The following is an 18,124-nucleotide window of genomic DNA, read 5'->3' as shown; positions in this document are numbered from 1 at the left end:
ATGGAAGTGGAGTACAAAAAGTGAACAAGCATCTGGTGACCCTTCTGGGAAACACCCAGTTTCAGATTTGATTTCCCTCTCTTTTCTGTGGTTTTGGTTTGGTGGGGTGTTCTTTTGTTTGTTTGTTTTGTTTGTTTAGTTGGTTGGTTTGGGTTTTGTTTTGTTTTGGTTTTTTCTAGTGAGGCCTAGGCATGTTTCAAGGTTCCCGTCTGACAGAAGTAGGGAAGTAAATTGTGCTCCTGTCAGTGGGTGACCTGTGACAGCCATCTGTTTGTGACTAGGTGGTGGAGGCAGCAATTAAGCACAGTCTAAATTTCCAATGTATCTTGTCACACAATTATATATAAAAATAATTATATCAGTGGTTAACGATCATGTAATGACTGTGAACGCACCATGATGAGGCCAAGGTTTCTTGTAGACTGCAAGCATAACTGTTTAATGTTTTTTAATATGCATCATTCTCAGTTTATGGTACCCCTCTTAGATGTTTGAATGTAGAAATTTATGAGACAGTAGCTGTTAGCACAAGTGTGGACTCCAGCGTTGCCTAAAGCCTGCAGCATTGCCCAAGCCCCAAGTCCTGCAACTTGCCCAATTCCAAGCTCCAAGACCTGGTGCTCACCCAAGCGCCAGCTGCCTCACTCTGTGCCTCTTTCCTTTAGAGGTGGCCACAGTGCTTACTCAAGACAGTAGGACATACTTACCCCACAGTGTTGCCATAGTCACTGTGGCCTTTAAACCAAGATAAAAGGATCACAGAGTGGCTCTGAAAGTGTTGTTTGGCTGTTTCCTTTATCTAGAGTCATCACACAGGAAGGTCAAACCCACTGAGTTGTCATTTTTCTGTTGTTAGGTTAGCCATGCTTTGCTCTTCTGCAAGGTAAAAAATACTTCAGTCTTCTGTTTTTTAAACCACATCTATAAAAATGCTTCATGTTTCCTGGAGTAAACAGCACTGTCTTACAATAATGAGCACTTAATTTGGTCAATTCTAAGCTTCTGCCTCTGAAGTTTATCTGAAAGCGCATTGGTTGGGAGGCAGTGATAGCTGGATGGGCAGGAAGAGCAGACATAAGCGTTTATGAGCAGGACGACAGACATGTTATGGAGACCTGTCACTCTCGAGCAGCTGAGCCAACTTACCTGCTGTGTTTGGAAACTCACGTTTGTGGATGGTTAGGTTCCATGGGAGGACAATTAGGTTTCTTGCTCTGAGCTGACAGGAGGCAATTCTGGTTTTTTGTTCTTTTCCTTTTTTATAAGCTTGAGTACTGAGAATGTCTGTGTGTGTGTTCTTCGCTGCATCCTTCCTTTCCCTTCCCACTTTTCTGTCTCCTGGCAGGCAGCAGTGTGGAGTTTGATTGGTGTGCTGTCTCCAGTATCCGCACGCTGCGTCAGCTTGGCAACAAGACCGTTGTAGTGAATTGCAACCCGGAGACAGTGAGCACAGATTTTGATGAGTGTGACAGACTGTACTTTGAGGAGTTGTCATTGGAAAGGATCCTGGACATCTACCAATATGAGGTAAAGAAAAGCAAAATCACAATAAAAAGCCATGAAGCAAACCATACTTTTCAAAATTCATGTCACTAGCTTGCTTTGGCAAAGCAGCTGAGGGTGAGGGGGAGAGCTTGCTAGCAAAAGCTGTTTGGTTTGGATCCCAATGTTGCATTTTACACATCGTTGATGTTCCTAGCAGACTGCTCAATAATGAATGCCAAATAAATATTAAATTATTTTTCAAGATGCCATATTGTGCAATATTTACAAGCAGATTTAATTTGCTGCACAGTCATTTGTCGCACAAATTGTTCTGCCCTTGCGGTGCTGAGCTTCAGCACTTAAGCATATCCTTGACTTTTAACATAAGTACTCCCCCTGAAGCAGTAGGACAAGTTATGTGCATAACGCTAACGTGACCAAGAACTTGCAGTCTTGGCCTTGCAATACGGTGGTAATGTGGTGAATGTGGTCTGGCATGCAGGCAGACAGATCAGGAAGGGGCATTGGAATTGCCATCAGACCAAAACATGTTCCAGCTCCTGATCCAGCTGTTGCATTTGTCTTGTTAGGAGTTTTAGAAGTGCTGATGCTAAGAGGTGGAGAAGAGTCCCAGATTTGGTAATGAGAGGATATGTAATGTAAACAGTTGGTCCCAGTATGGAAAATATTGATTTCTAACTGGTAACAAACTCATCTTGGGTTTGTGGCTGATGCTTTCAAAGGTGCTTACAGGAACTTCATCTCCCTTGAAATTCAGTGTGAGTTGGCCGTGTAACTTGCTGAAGCAACTTTGCAGGTCATGATAAACTTTTTTTTTTTTTTCTTGGCTCTTTTTCCCAGTATATGACTATTTGAGCTTATCTCCTTTGTGAATGGTTGCAAGTTTTGAAAATGGTTTTATAACCTGGCTACATATCATTCCCAAATTTGGAACCAAGCAAAAGCACATCAGAACTCAAGTCACAGTCTCTAGGTTCTGTTCTTAAACCATTTGCAAAATACTGTCTGGGACCATTTTTAGATTGTGTGTACATACTTCCCTATTTGTACATGTTGGGTATGTCTTCTTTAAATTTTCATTAAAATGGAGACTGTTACTGGAAAGCATTGATTTAGGACAGGCCAAAATACTCTGGTGGTTCTCTGGAGTATTAAAGACTGATTTTTGAATGCTTTAGGATTATCCATGAGGCTTAGCTCTATAAGCATTGAACTCTTGTTTACTTAAGCAGAACTGAACTTCTGAACTTGGGTTGTGGAGGAAACTGGTGTGACAGCTTGTCAGACAAATAACACTTGTGAAACACAGCATCTAATTACTGCTGGACCAAAGAGATCATAGAGACAGGTGATGAGGGAGCAGCTACTCATTTAAACACATAGGGCTGGTAATTAGCAAGTTGGGTAAAAAAAAAAAAATGTGAAAAGAATCATTCATTTGTATTGATACTTGCATTATCCTGCTTGTCAGAGCAGGGCTTGGTGAGTTTGATGGGAAGCATTGCAGACCTCAAGGTCTAATAGCATCATCCTGTGATACCCAGAGGTGAAGGAGAAGGTTGCTCTGTTGGCAGTTTCCCCAGCATAGCCAGCCATGCTCATCAGCTGCACTGTGCTCATGCTTCTGGACATATTTTTAGCCTGTCCTGCTTGTGAAGTAAACCACAAAGTGATCATGAGAGGAGAGAGGGCAGGGAGGAGGTAGCAGGAGCTGAAGTTGTGGGAATAAAAAAGGGGAGAAGAGAGATGCTGGGAGTTTGCAGAGGATGCAGAGTTTGCTGCCCTGACTTGGGTATGAAAACAACTAATTTGATGTTTGTTCTAGAGGTGTTAAAGCCGTCAGAGTCTGAGTCTACACAGCCAAAGTTAGGGTTGTGTCTAATAAATCCCGAGATGAATAACTGCTGGTTATTCATCTTGGGATGAATACTCTGCTGGTTTAGAAGTAGTGTCACTTAAGTAGTGACAAAAGGGAATGGTATCATTATGCCTAATTTGCAAGTAGGAAAACTGAGTCTCCGAGGAGTAGAGAGATGGCACAGGGTCATGCCAAAGGACACAGGCAGACCTGGGGACAGTCTCCAGACCTCCAGCAGAGTGTAGTCTAAATTATATTATTTGCTTTATGTCTTTTTTTTTTTTTTTAAATGAGTGAGCCAAATGCAAATATCCTGTTAACAGAATACTTCCTCTGGCAAATGCAGTTGGAAGTCAGTCCCTAAGAAAACGATCAAGTTAAAAATTCAGGACATGATTTGAGATCCCTCACCGATCCTGCAGACAACCATCTCTTCCAGCTTCATATACAAAGCATGAATAGCGCCATGATTTTCAGATTTTCAGATTGATCTTTTAAACTTTCCTGCTCATTAGTCTCCTCTAGTGTTCCAGTGGACAATGAACAGTGGTGAATACTCTCAAAAGTCCTGTATCATTGGCAAACCATAGGTAAAACCATCAGCAAACAATGGACACAATCCTTTGCCCTCAGTAGAGATGATACGTCAGTACCCTAAACATTATTAGGATTAGCAGCAAACCTTGAGCAACTATTAAGCTTGAATAAAGAGGTGCACTGATTTGTCCTGTTTTTTCTGATTAGACAAATTAGGTTACACTGAGGAGCGAGGTTACCAGCGAGACCAAGGGGGCTGGAAACTGCCTACCAAGAGCTTCTCACAGCTTTGCACAGTCCTGTCCCAGGGACATACTCCCTTCTTTTTCTCTCCTTTGTCTCCCCTTTTACCTTTCCCTCTCCAGTTCACATTCATAGCTGCTCTCACTCACTAGAGACTGAGCTCTGCACAACACAGTTGTGTTTTGGAGGGAAGTTTAATTTACTGTGAATGTACAAAGTTAGGTGGTAGTCTATGAGGACAAGAATTTAGAAAAAATAAAATTCCTTCCCTCAGATTTATTGGCTTTTTGTTTCCAGAGAAGATGTTCCCTTTTTATTTTAATATCTATCAGCTTGAGGGCCTCTTCTGATTCTTTTTCAGTTTCTAGGATCATTCTGAAACAATTCATAAAACTAAAGGAGGCTCTTAGGTACAATTTTAATGGTCTAATTTGTTTTCAAACTCAGGGAAAAAGAAAACCCAACTCTATTACTAATGACATAAAAGCAAGGTAGTAATAAAAAGAGTGATTTTTGTTATAAAGGGGAAAATAATTCTCTCTAGGATTCTTTCACTAGATTATGTATAGCGTATATTTTAAACACACCTAATGGCATGGTTGTTATTAATTTTCTTTATAATTAAAATATGTCTGATGACAAAGTGATATGTGGTGGAGTCCATTTTTGTCTGCCCACATTTCTCACTGGAGCAGTCCTGTTCCCCATCAGGGCAGTGGGTGACTCTTTGCTCGAGAGCATGCTCTGGAAAATAATAGCAGAATTTTAAAGAAAGAAGTAAGCAGCAGCTGGGTCTCAATTTATGGTGGGTTTTTTGAGTAAAAATGAGTATATGATTCTTTGCTATCTGCTTGAGTAATCCATCTCTCTTGTTTCCTTGGGGCTGGAGTCCCTAAGGCCATCCCAGTTTCAATGTAGGCAGTATTTGGATTTTAGAGTCTCAGTTACTAGAATTGTTTTAAAGGAAGAAATAAGCAGCAGCTAAAGAGAAGCTGTTAGCTGGGACATTCACATTTCGAATATGTTGAGGATAGATTAAGATGTTGATAGGCCTTGGAAGCAAAGCTAGGTTGACATTATCAAACAAGAACATTTCCAGGCTGCAAGGAGGGGTTTGCTTATTCACTGTCTGGTTCTCGTCCATGTGGGATGATAAGGAGCCCAGGGACTAGAGATAAGTATTGTATTTTGGATGGTTCTGGAAGCAGTAAGGAACAGATTTTTCTTCTGATTTGGAAATAGTGAGCTCCGGTGTCATGAGACCACCCCATGTGGGTGCAAAACAGCCTCTGTCCTTGCTCCACCCTCTGCTAATGAGGCATTTTTCACTCCCTGTCCTAAGCTCTTTCAGATCGTTCCGTTGTCCAGCAGAAGCATGTCATCCTGTAAATGACTGCATGGTGAAAAGGGAAAAAAAAAAATTATCTCCAGCACTGTATATTAGCATGTTAAGCAAATAATCTTGTAGACCTTGGAATAATGTGCTGCTTAAATGCCAGACTTTTATAGTGGATTTTTATTATGGTAGGAAATTAGCCACATTAAAGTTAAGCAGGGTTTGAACTAGAGTTTATCATCTGTTTTTCTCAGTCACTTCTAGTCCATCTTGCTCTCAGCTTACAGTTCTGCCACTCTAAATCCCTTTAAATCCCTCATTAAGAAGTTCTTCTCCCAGGAAGGCCAGTGGGGCTAACCTTCTTCAGAAAAAATACACTTGCTAGTTAAAAGAACATTGATACTTGAAAAGATAAAGCCAAAGCATGGATCACTTGATTTATGTTTCTTGTTTGTTAGAGGTCGGTAAAACTGTGTAAAACTGGTTCAAAGGAGCCTTTCATTGCAGCTGTACTGTGGGCCTGAATCTCCTTTGGGCAAAGTTTCACCAGCTTTAATTTGAAAGTAAAGTGCCCGTTATTTAATTACCCTCAATTATTACACAATCTGAACATAATTAATGTCCTCATAATTGTTGTACTCTAAGGCCTTTTTTTACTATTTAAAATTTTCACACCAGACTAGATTGTACTTGAAAACATTAGGGGTTCTATGTAAAAATAATGCCCATATTTGCACCTGAAGAAGGATGTGTGTTTGCAAGCAATCTTACCTGTCTCTTGTTATTTGCCATTTATTATTTTCTCACTTAAAACGTTGTGGTTGCCCACTGACAGACCTGAAATATGCCACTGCATCTTCAGGATGTTGTGCCACCTGTCCTGCCTCATCCACTTCTGGAATTGAAGTGCTTGCAAATAACCATGACAGTTTGTCTGAAATACTTGTTGCTATCGAGTGTGCTACCAGAAGTGAGGAGCTAGTCAGGAATAATGAGGATGAATTAAAATAGAGGGCTAAGTGTATCCAGAGTAGTTCACCATCACAGGCTGTCTGATGGATTGTGCTCTGTTGAAGTAGATTTGGCTTTGCTTTGTACAGGCCGGCAAGGGGTCAGCAGTGAGCACTCCTTAAAGGTAGGTTTCTGGGGCTAGGAAAGGTTGTTTGCTTAACAAATAACAGTGTTGGCAGAAAAGAAAAAACCAAAATCCAGTTGTTTCCCGTTGCCACCCTGCTGGAGGTTACTGCCTTGCAACTTTGTAGTGAAACAGAGTTTGCATGAATGTCTGCTACTCTGGAAGTCTCTGACAGTCAGCATGGCAGAAGCTGTTTTCTCAGAAGAGCTGGACTGAGATAGAAAGGAGACCTAAACCATCTTCTTTGTTCATGTTACTGGGTCCAAAGGTCACATCAGGGGGTTAGGAATGGGCTTGGTTGAAGTGATGGTCCCCATGTCACATGTGGAGGAGAACACGGGAGGGAAACCTGACCCCATTGAGTGGAGTTTTGAGTTTCGTTGTGGGGTGTCACATTTTCATAGCGCAGTGCCCCTCCTCTGCACAGCCAGGGAATATGTGTCAGCTCAGTGCTTATCTTTGCTGGGAAAGCAGAAGCACCTAAACATGACATGAAAACAAGGTAACAGTCTGTGGTTCTAGTAGAAGTTGTAAGGTCTTGGCTTGATGTCAAAAGGCATGTAAACACTGCAGGTATCTTTGGTTTCCTTGGGAATCTGACCTCAAGTTAATGCTGATTTTTGAGCATTATCAAGGAGGATATTGCTGTTTTAGAGAGGCTACACACTCTAAATCACACTTTACAGCCTGGGTGCCTCTGGATCAGCACAACTATGATTTGCCTTTGCTCATAGCAACCTGAAAAGTGATGTAGTCTGGATATTGGATTCATAGTTATAACACCTCTTAAGTTAACTTGGACATGACCATGCTCCTTTCTGTCTGCCAACAGGGTTGCAGTGGTTGCATTATTTCTGTAGGTGGGCAGATTCCCAATAACTTGGCAGTGCCACTGCACCAGAGCGGAGTGAAGATCCTTGGCACAAATCCTTTGCAGATTGATCGGGCAGAAGATCGCTCCATATTCTCAGCTGTTCTGGATGAGCTGCTTGTGGCCCAGGCTCCCTGGAGGGCAGTCAGCACACTGGTAAGTTGGGGTGCACATCTGGGAAATGATGAAGCAGCTGGGAGTTAGGATTAGTTAGGAGCGTCTGCTCAGGGGGGGACTGACTTACTGGTACATATCAAGATTCCAAAGACATTTGACAGTTTTTTACTGCCGATGTTGAAGAACTTTTTGATCCCTGTAAAGTGATGTTATAGCATCGCTGGGAGTGAGATGAAAACTGGAAGGGAAGTGTCTTTAAATCACCTTTACATGACATGGGGTACATACCCAGCAGAAGTTAGCATCACTGTTAGGCTATTCTAGCTTAACCTGCTGGCCTTTAAAACTGTTTTAGCAGGTAGAGATTACAAAGGAATAGAAATGTGTCAGCACTGCTCTGTTTTCCTGGTGAAGCTCTATGGACAGGGAAGGTCTGAATATGGCAGCTCTGGAACCAAGAAGTCATGTATTACGCTCAGCCCAGGCTGTAGTCCCTGACTTTTCCCCCTCCCCAGTCTTAATGCCTAGTAAAGTGCAAATGCAGTTAGAGTTGAAATTTTAGTGTGACTCTAAAATATTTTCTTGTTCACAGCATCATTTTCCTCCCTTTCTTTAGAGAGATGCAGTTGAATTTGCAAGCTCAGTGAGTTACCCATGTTTGCTGAGGCCTTCCTACGTTCTGAGGTACGTCTCAACCATCAGAGCTCATCAAGTTGTGGGTATGAACTACAAAAGCCTCTTTTGAGACAAGGGAGAGTAATTTCAGGGGCTGTGTGCAAAATGCTATGCTAGGTGCACGTGGCTTAAAACTGCCCATCTCAACAGGTAGGACAGCTGCTCAAACCAATAAAGGAAACCAATGGATCCCTTATGTACATCAGGCAGAGATCAAAGGTAGAACATAATCATAAGAATGTCTGTTTAGCTACATTATCTTTTTCATATCTCAAGGCCAAAATTACAAACCATCTGGGATATTCTTTAAGGTTCCTGAGACTAGTACCTGTACAATTAAGCCAGAAGATTGTTTGCCACTAGGAAAAGCAGAAGGGTACATGCTGAGGCCATTTATTGGGGTTGGCATCTGTTTTCAGAAAATGACAGCACATCTTTTGAATTCAGCTTCTTATTTGCCAAGCTTCTCTGCTTACAGGCATGTTTTATGTCCCTACACTGTGACAGCTGCTTCTTTTTAAAGAGACATTGTACAGAACCACACGTTTCCAACAGCTAGACTTTTTGAAGAAGTTACACCAGCTCATATACACAGCAAGCTCACATGTTCTGAATGATCTCTCTATGAGGAGTTTCTTCATAGCTGCTTGACTAGGCACAGAGAGGAAGTTTGCTGGGCACAGTTTACAAGTGAGAATAAATTGGAGACAGGATCCTTTTCATATGAAAAAAAGACACATATCAATATGAAGAGGCACAATATTAATTTTCAGGGAGATGACATTCCCCCCCCCCCCCCCCCCCCCCCAATTTTTATTTAAAAAGAAGAAAAGGAGAAGGATTTCTTGTGTGTTCAACCCTCAGGGAAATCTCTTTTAGAAGAGACTGCTGAATGTGACTTTTCTAACCAATTTCTGAAGCTTGTGGTGGGGTTGTGAAACAAAGTTGAAAAACAGCATTCGGATCAGGAAGATAAGTTAGAAATGGTTCCTGATGTAATTCTTCAGGTTTTTAGGGAACGCTTGTTTTAGCCCATTGTTTCCATGCAGTATAGGCCTTTTCCATATAAGTATTTGCTAAAGGGTGTTTGTGCAGGTTAGGGGAACTTCAGAGAGAAAAATGAAACTGGAGGATGTAAAACTTGAGGAAATAGAAAGTGGAAAGCCCTAGCACAGCACACCGTCTGGCCTCTATTAGCAGAACAGCAGCAGGTCCACAGCTAGACTTTTTCATCCTCTGAACAGATACAGCCTTTAATATTTGCCAGTTGCCTTGGAAAACTAAGCGCATTTCCCCAGCAGTTATGTACTGTGTGTACCAGCTCACACCCTCAGCGGTGCTGCTGACATAGGTCCATGGATTTAACTGAGCTCCATTGTTTGACATCAGCTGAAGAGGTAGTCTGCTAAGTATAATCACCTAGGTACCTATGTCTATTTATCTTAGGCTAAAGTAACTGATTTCATGGGATAGATCCTTCCTCCACTTTTCTTCACAGTCTCTGTGGGCTTGCCCACCAATGCAAAGGGGAAGCTGAGCATCAGTGGCAGAAATGACCAAGATAACATCTTTTTTTAAAGATTCTTGTCTTTAAAAGGGTCCTGAATCACTAATTGTCAAGCCATGTTCTCCCAGATTCCCCTCTCTGATATTACGGACAGCTACATTTCAAAGTAGCTTTCAGATACAGTGTCTGTATCTCTCTGTGCCTCTCCTTTAAAGACTAAGACATTAGGGGAGGGACACATGAAATGGCCAGCAAAGAACAGCCCATTTTCATCTGCATTTATGACTTTGAAACCATTACTGGTGGCCTGTGTATTCCTCGCTTCATCTGTCCCTGATGAGTAATTGGGCTACAGTGAAGTCTGTTTGTCCTGAGCTCACGGCTAACCTGCGCACATGGGGAAAGTCTGGGTCCTTAGCAGGGCTATCTGGCTGACTAGCCATCTCCTCCAGTTTAGAGGGAGCTTTAAAGGCTTACATCAGAAGGGGGACTTGGCAGCAGGCTAAGGCTACACAACTGCAGTTCTTTATTTGATTCTTCATTATGGTTCTGAAGGTCGCCTATCTTCTCTGGGAGGGAGTAGCAGAGGTTCATTGGGTACCAGCTCTACCTTTCTATCAGTCAAGAGTGGAGTAAGTGGCTTGAGTCAGGAGTTTGCTTGGCTAGTGTCTCATATAAAGGTAGTTGGCAACCCTGTAGTGTGGTGTCTAACACTGATATCTGCCTTGGAGTCACAAGGGAAGGTGACCTTTCTTTTCTTTGCCATTCTCACAGTGGGTCTGCAATGAATGTGGCATTCACTGAAGAGGAAATGAAGAAGTTCTTAGCAGAAGCCACCAGAGTCTCTCAGGTACCAGTGTTCATGCTGCTCCTGCTTTTTCATGTTTGCTGTATTTGTTTCACCTCTATTGTGTTTCCCATCTCTTTGTTTCTGTATTGTGTCTTCCTCATCTTTCCCTTCCTTGTTAGGGGGGATCCAGTGAAATTGGAGTTTGACTCCTCAGTTTGTTCTATAACAGTCAGGCTATGGGTGCCTGTGCAAGCATCCTTACTGATACCACTGGGATGCCTGCAATGGAGTGGGGACAGCAGTTAGCTGTTGTACCCGGGTATCCATTTCTGACCAGTTAATTATGTAAATAGATGTAGGCTAGTGGGCTGAGGCCCCTCCTACCCCATTCGAGCTCACTAGTAGCAGATAGCATCTTTCACTCAGCTTCCCAGCTGTTTTGCTGTTTTGCCTGGCTTCTTTGAACAACTTAAAACTTCATTCTAGCATCATCTCTCTCATCAATAAACTTTTTTTTTAAAAAAAGCCTTTTAAATGTGGGAACTTTTGCAAGATTTTGCTATGACATTTAACCCTCCAAACCATGTACTGAGTTCCATTTTCCTCTGATGCAAAAGCAGGACTACTGCCTGCTTACTGTTAATCCAGTGGGATCATTGATCTCCTGAGTATCTAATACAGAAGATGAAAACTCAGGTTTCCATTTAAAATGTTTTTCAAAAGTTAGTTTGGGGATTTTTAAAGTGTCTTTTTCTGGCAAAGGAAAGGATTTGGTTTAGTACGTTGAAATTTGGAAAGAAAAATCTGAGCAATTTCCCAAAGACATGAATGCTTCAGAACATAGTAAACAATTCAAAGCCCGCATTTCTTCTATACCTTCTATCAGTGTTATTGTACAAGGGATGTTTGGAGAGATGAGAATATGGGAGGAGGAGAAAGTTAAAAGATCGAGGTTGAGTGAAGGACATACAGTAGTCAAAGTCTGACCTTTCGACAGTCTCTGAGTTTGGCCTCGCCTTTTGGCCTGTTTTCTTCGGAGGGTTTTTTTGCTTTGTTTTTGAATGGTGACTGTTCAGAACAGTGCTGTAGCACCGTCAACACTACTGTCACAGGAATCTTGGAGTCAAAAAATAAGTAAGTCAAAGAGGAATTCTGGAAACACAACTGGCTATAGAAGCCAGGCATATTACTGCTTACTCAGGGTATTTCTTACACGGTTAATTCTTGAACAAGAGAAAAAACATGTGGTTTTTAAGCATATAATGCAAATGATGGAAGTTTAGTGTTTCATCATGAAAAGATGGAACAGAAGGGAGAGATACCTTGAAAGCAGTCATATTCTGAAGGATAGGTTAGTGTGGAGGCAAGCAGGCTACTTATTACCATCTTTGAAAAACTTTAAAGGGATTTTTGAAAGCAGGAGTGTACCACTGTTACTTCCATAAGAAGGAACTATACAACCAGTTCTCAAAAGACAACAGGGTCAACCTGTGGTAGAAACCAGATTCTTAGAAGTGCTCAGCCTCCCAAAATACCTAGCTTCTCTCTGTACTTCATCTTAAGTACTCCGCTTTGTGTTTCCCCACATGCTCACAGAAGCAGACCAGGCAGCAGACTTAAGCTATGTTCGATGGGACAGATCACTTCCTTGTGCTGTGGGATGGCAAGAGGTATCCTCTAGGAGGCTGAAAGCCCAGGAAAATGACCCTTGGTCAGCTTAACTTGTCACAGCTTGACTGACTTGAATTGGGCAATGTTGTTCTTCATTGCTCAGAGGTCTCACACCCAGTACAGGAGGCCCTGCTGGGATTTGAAGTTGTAGAGGCTTGGCAATACGTGATGTATTCCTAGAGGAAAGAGTGGATGTTCTCATGGGATCCTTATGATGTCCAGTTCTGCTACACAAACAAGGCACTGATGCTTGCTGCAAACATGACCATGCATGCCATGAGTCTTCAGGTGCTCTGGCCCTGATCCTGCAGAGACTTACACTAGATTTACACACTTTTTTGTTAGTGTAGTCAGACTGGTAAAGGAAGACTTCTTTCTTCATCCAGTATTTTATATTGAAAAAAACTATAGTATAGTTGAAGCTAAGCTAGCAAAAAGCAAACTGAAACAAACATACTGTATTCTGTTTCTAAATTAAGGAAGGTTTTTTTAGTCTAGTCAAGGCTTTGTGGCCTGTGAGTGGTTCCACAGAAACTACCAATACTAGTTGTGAGCATACAACTAAACATGAGCACCTTTGTAGGATACAGGCTTCTTTTTGGTTATGAAGCCTTACCTAGTTCTGCTCCATCCAACAGAGCATCTCCAGATAAAGTACGTAACCAGTATTGTTCTGTTGTTTTAGCTACTTTGCTGTTATGGTGTTGTGTCATTATGGCATTTATGTTGTCGATAATGTTCAAAACTTCTTGTGTGAGTTGAGACAGATTGGGGTAAACAAGGTTGTATGCACATATAAAATCTTCTGGTGAAAAACTGCAACAAGACAGAAAGTTACAGGACACAAGCCACTAAATTTATGAAACAGTGTAGGCTGCGGCATTGTCCTTGCCTGTGAATTTACCCTTGCACTGATAAATGTAACGAATTGTGTCTTGTAACTTTTGGAGTTGCTTTATATTTTTTCAAGAGGAGCCTTTTGAGCATGCACAGACTGTCATTTATTCCATTTTATTCTCTAATAAATAACAGGCAGTTAATAGTGGATGGGACAGGTAAAATGTTGAGACATAAAGCTGGCCAGGAAGAATGCGGATTAGGTTTTTAACTGTCTGTTGGAGCAGGTGGCTGGAAGGAGAAAGCATTAGAGGAGAGTGGGAAGTGTGTGCTAACATCCCAGAGATAGGCAGGAAGGAGGAAGACAATGTATACCAGGGAACATATTGAGAGTCACGGACAGTTTGTTCCTGGCCAGATATAATTAGTGTCAACTTCTCCCTGGGAGATTCAGGAAACCAGGCAGAGAAATGAGAAAGGAATGGATCAGTTACTTAAAATATGGGACTCTTTAAAATAGAAAGCAGTCACTATACAAAGTAATTAAGTATGCCAAGAATCAACTACTTTGTGAAGCAGTACATCCAGTGAGGTGGCTGGGAGCCTCAGAGGAGGGAAGAACTGAAGATCTTGGAGGTAAGGACTGTCTTTGGGAGACAGGATCAGAGGTCACTGGATCCATGCATGTGTCCCACTATCTTCTTTTTGCCATGATCTCACTTAAAAGCTCTTTGTGGTTTTGCCCCAAATTTCCCTGTCATGGTGATGTTATGGAGCACTCAAATTACTGCTTCAGTGGCTTTGGGGAAATCATGCCAAGTTTCCTCCCATTATTGCTTTGCAAAGTTCACTTATCCATGGAAATAAGGATATTAATAGATTGGTCTTGTGGGATTCTGATTCCAAAGGTTCTCCAGTGATGAACAGTGGAGCACTTGGATGGTCCCCAAATACTCTCAAATAAAAACTTTCTTCTTTTATCTTGTCTTGATGACAGGATCACCCTGTGGTAATCACTAAATTTATTGAAGATGCCCGTGAGGTGGAAATGGATGCTGTAGCCAAGACAGGAAGAGTAAGAACTTTGCTTTTCTTTGATAGTAAAAAATAGTACTTTTTCAGGATTGGAGATTTGCAAAAACGTGTGTTTTGCATGATTACCTATACAGCCATGGATTTGTGCTGAGAAGAGTAGAGAAACAAAAAAGATTAATTCAGCTTGGGTTTAAAAACATTGTGCTTGAAAAGCTCAACCTACCTTATTATATACATCTAAATAGTTATTTTTTTAAGCATTTTTACTGGATTTGCAAATCACTGGCTTCACAAATTACTTTCATCAGAATTGTATCTGCATGTGTTACGATATTACCACAGTTTTATTATTACAACCTTGCATGTCATTGCTGATCAAAGACAGTTATCACAAAAAAATAAAAACACAAAACAAACTCAAACTTCTCATTTAACAGAAATATTCTGGTTTCAGTCTTCATTTTTAACCAGCAGGCGAGATCACTTTTTCGGTATCGAGGTAGTGTGCCTTGATGAAATTTGTTCACTTTAAATCCTTAGATCTGAATTTCCTCTGCTTGCTTTTCCCCATGATTAAAACACCTCAAAAGAATGGGGGGGGGGGGGAAGTACAAATTATGTTAGTCCAAACTTGTTTCTGTTGGGGAACGACAACTTTTTTGTGTTTATGGCAAGGAGGACTTAGCTGTTTTAAAGTCTAATTAGCTTTTAACTTCTGAGTCAACATACGTTAGAGAGATGAAGGACGCCTTAGGATCTCCAGACTGTGGTAGGTTTTATCATGTTCACAGTTTGCTCAACCATGGTATGAAAGACATTAACATGATCCACTTGTTCATATGCCTTGTGTTCTCTTCAGGCCTATTCTCCCCAAAACCCCCAAAATCACAGAGGCTGAGGTGGCTGACTGCTCTCTTGTTACTGTATGCAGGTTATTTCACATGCTATTTCAGAGCATGTGGAGGATGCAGGTGTTCACTCTGGAGATGCCACCCTTGTGTTACCCACACAGACTATTAGCCAGGGAGCCCTGGAGAAGGTAGGTCTTGCACTAGCACTGAAAAGAGAAAATAAAGTAAGAGTTTGAATCTGCTTTTTCTCTCTTTGCTTGTGAGAACTCAATTACCAATGGAGAAATCAAATCACCGATTTTTTTTATTTTTTTAAAGGCCAGTGGGATATGTGCAAGTATAGGATGTCCGTGCATCCCTGTGATTGGCTATGCTGTACATAGGATCATTTGAACTGTATCCCATTAATATAAGCAGTAGATATACACACTTTCAGACCCATTGAATTTTTTTTCCATTGGTTTAGAACCAGCTTCCATAGCAGTAAAGGATTGTCTAATTCATATATATGCCATGGTTCACTTTCCACTTCCTTTTCCCACAATCCTTAAATGATTAAATCAGGCATATGACTTTCTAGCTGCCTGCTTTTCCAGAAAGGATATCAGGATGAATGAACCTCACCTAATCTTGGCTTTTTCCCCTTTCAAGAATAAATCTAGTGATACAGAGTTAGTTGTCAGAATGTATTTTCTAACTGAAATGTCCTATCCCCTGTGATGTCATCCTGTTAAGGGTTTTTTTTGGAAGCTAGAAAGAGCTGTTAATGCAATGGTCTGTGTGCCAACTCTGTTTACAAGGATGTCCAAGGCCTTGTTTCTGAAAACAGTCATCTCGTGAAGCAAAGCTATTGAAATGCTTGTACTGAAACGGCACATGACTCTGTGACAAACCTAGAAAATAGGACCATTTTCTAGTCCAGAGTGGTCTGCTGAGACACCTCACAATGATCTATAATGGGACAGGCACATTGGGATTCTTGGAAAACTGAGTAGTTAATGTTAAAAGGCAAAGCATCATTATTCATTATTTCACCAAGAATGGTATAAAGGCTTAGGTGTGCAGTGTAGGAATTACTACAAACAGGGCAGGCTTTTACTCTCTTTCCACTGCTTTTACACACACACAGAGCTGATTTTTACTTCTGCCCTCAAGTGACGCTTTGGGCTCTAGGTTACCAGGCAAATTAAGCATGTTTGCTTCTGAAGGATAATGCTATTGCCAAAATGAAGGTGCAGAGAAAAAATGTGCTAGGCCAGAAAGATACACCACTTAAAGGAATCCACATGTGAGGTGATTTATTGCCATGATGCTGTCTGTGGGATTTATTTATTTATTATATATAAACACGTTTTTACCTTATTTATTTATTTATTATTATAGGTAAAAGCTGCTACAAAAAAGATTGCAAATGCCTTTGCCATCTCTGGTCCATTCAATATTCAGTTCTTGGTGCGAGGCAACGATGTGCTGGTAAGTACTCTTGTGGCTGTTGGAGGAAGTCGGGCTTTGCTGTGGGTAGTTAGGCGCATGGTTCCTGCGGTCCCTGCCATGGAAACTCTGTGGCAGTAGCTACTGTGGGTTTCTAACCTGCCTGGTCTGACGACATGTGGCTCACCTTTGCCACACCTAGTCATGCAGCTCTCTCTGTCTGTGTGGGACAGGGCATCCTCCCCTGCCTTCACCTTGAGGGTGAAGTGAGTCTGATTGCATTGACTGTCAGCACCAGTGTTGTTTTGCTGTGGGCTGCTGTCCTTCCCAAAATTATCAGTTCTGAATATGATGGAGAGCACTGGGACCTGCCCCTCATCCAATGAACTGAATATTATTGCTTTCAGATCTCTGATACTTTCTCTCATCTTTAGCTATTTTGGTCATTAAAATAAGCCTTCCAAGGCATTGGAAAGAAAGCAAAACAATTTAAGTGTTTAAGTCATTAAGATGGTTATCTAAATAGCATGGTCCTAGTAGCTATCAGTAACAGAAGTACAGCAGATGTCTGACCCTTTATGGGTAACAGTTGGCTTTTTGTTGCTAATGGAAGGTGGCCAGAGGAATGTGAGCAGAGTATGACAGGAAGCGGTGAATGGAAAGAAAACTTGATGTGATGCATTATTGGTGAAAGATCCTGTTTGGGCTATTAGTTGAGAAAAATGTACTTACCATTCTTCACCTTTCTTCTGTTTCACACATAGTTATTGAGAAACTCCACAGAGGGACAGAATGGATTTTTTTCCTTCCTTGCTTTCCCTCAGCTGTGCTTGCCTTTTCTCTGGGTAAAGACCTCTTTTCCGTTCTGTCTTAACTGACTTATTCTTGCCCCCCTTCACTCCCCCTCTTTTTTACAGCAATTCTGCTTTTGCTAATGAACTCCATGGTGTGCTTCTCAGCAGGATGCAGAACTTCCTTTTTTTCTTGATTGGGTCACTGAATGACTTCTTCATGTAGATGAGGAAAGTCAGTAAGGATAGCCCAGTCATTCATGAAGTGTCATTACCACGGAAAAAGAACAAGGTGGGCTTCTAAAAGTTGTACCTAATGCCTGTGCATGTTTCCAGGCCTCTTGCACATTAATTTAGGCTGTAGTATAACATATTTTCCAAAGTGAAGTCTGGATTACTCTCAGTTCTAATTTTCAGACAATAGAGATGAAACTCAGTTGCAGAACATCAGGCTCCTTCTATCTCAAGCTGGACTCTACCTATCCCTCATGGCTGTTTGTAAGATTGAACACAATTTTTGTGTGTCTTGTCTGGCAATCTGAAGAGTATCTCTGCCAAGAGGAGTAAGGACTGATTTCCAGAAATATGAATCAATCTATCTCTTCACGGCACAGTGCCTGACCCTGGTATTTCTCCTTTTTAATCCCATCAGGTGATAGAGTGCAACTTGCGGGCTTCACGCTCCTTCCCTTTTGTATCAAAGACTCTGGGTGTGGACTTCATCGATGTGGCCACAAAAGTGATGACTGGAAAAGAGGTTAATGAGTCATTCCTCCCCACACTGGAACATCCCATTATTCCATCCAGCTATGTTGGGATTAAGGTATGGTTTCCAAAAGAACACCAAAAAAACCACAACAGAGCCAGCACCTAGCACATTAATAGACAATTAGCACTTTAATGCCCAGAGAGAACAATTTACTTATTGACCAA

At 41.5% G+C, this 18,124-nt stretch overlaps 1 protein-coding gene across 1 annotated transcript in view; it reads left to right on the top strand.

Annotated features, from left to right (window-relative positions):
• Positions 1–18,124, top strand: part of CPS1 (carbamoyl-phosphate synthase 1) — a 95,450-nt gene that overhangs the window by 63,247 nt on the left and 14,079 nt on the right. Inside the window, exons 25-32 of the mRNA XM_074910721.1 lie at positions 1,346–1,527; positions 7,448–7,642; positions 8,220–8,287; positions 10,560–10,635; positions 14,081–14,158; positions 15,050–15,157; positions 16,353–16,442; positions 17,844–18,014. Coding sequence (XP_074766822.1) covers positions 1,346–1,527; positions 7,448–7,642; positions 8,220–8,287; positions 10,560–10,635; positions 14,081–14,158; positions 15,050–15,157; positions 16,353–16,442; positions 17,844–18,014 — 968 coding nt within the window. The remainder of the gene's footprint in view (positions 1–1,345; positions 1,528–7,447; positions 7,643–8,219; positions 8,288–10,559; positions 10,636–14,080; positions 14,159–15,049; positions 15,158–16,352; positions 16,443–17,843; positions 18,015–18,124) is intronic.

Source organism: Athene noctua, chromosome 7 (genome assembly GCF_965140245.1).
Source record: "Athene noctua chromosome 7, bAthNoc1.hap1.1, whole genome shotgun sequence".
Taxonomy (NCBI): domain Eukaryota; kingdom Metazoa; phylum Chordata; class Aves; order Strigiformes; family Strigidae; genus Athene; species Athene noctua.
Note: the sequence above shows the minus strand (reverse complement) of the source record. Positions and strands in the feature narration are given on the sequence as shown.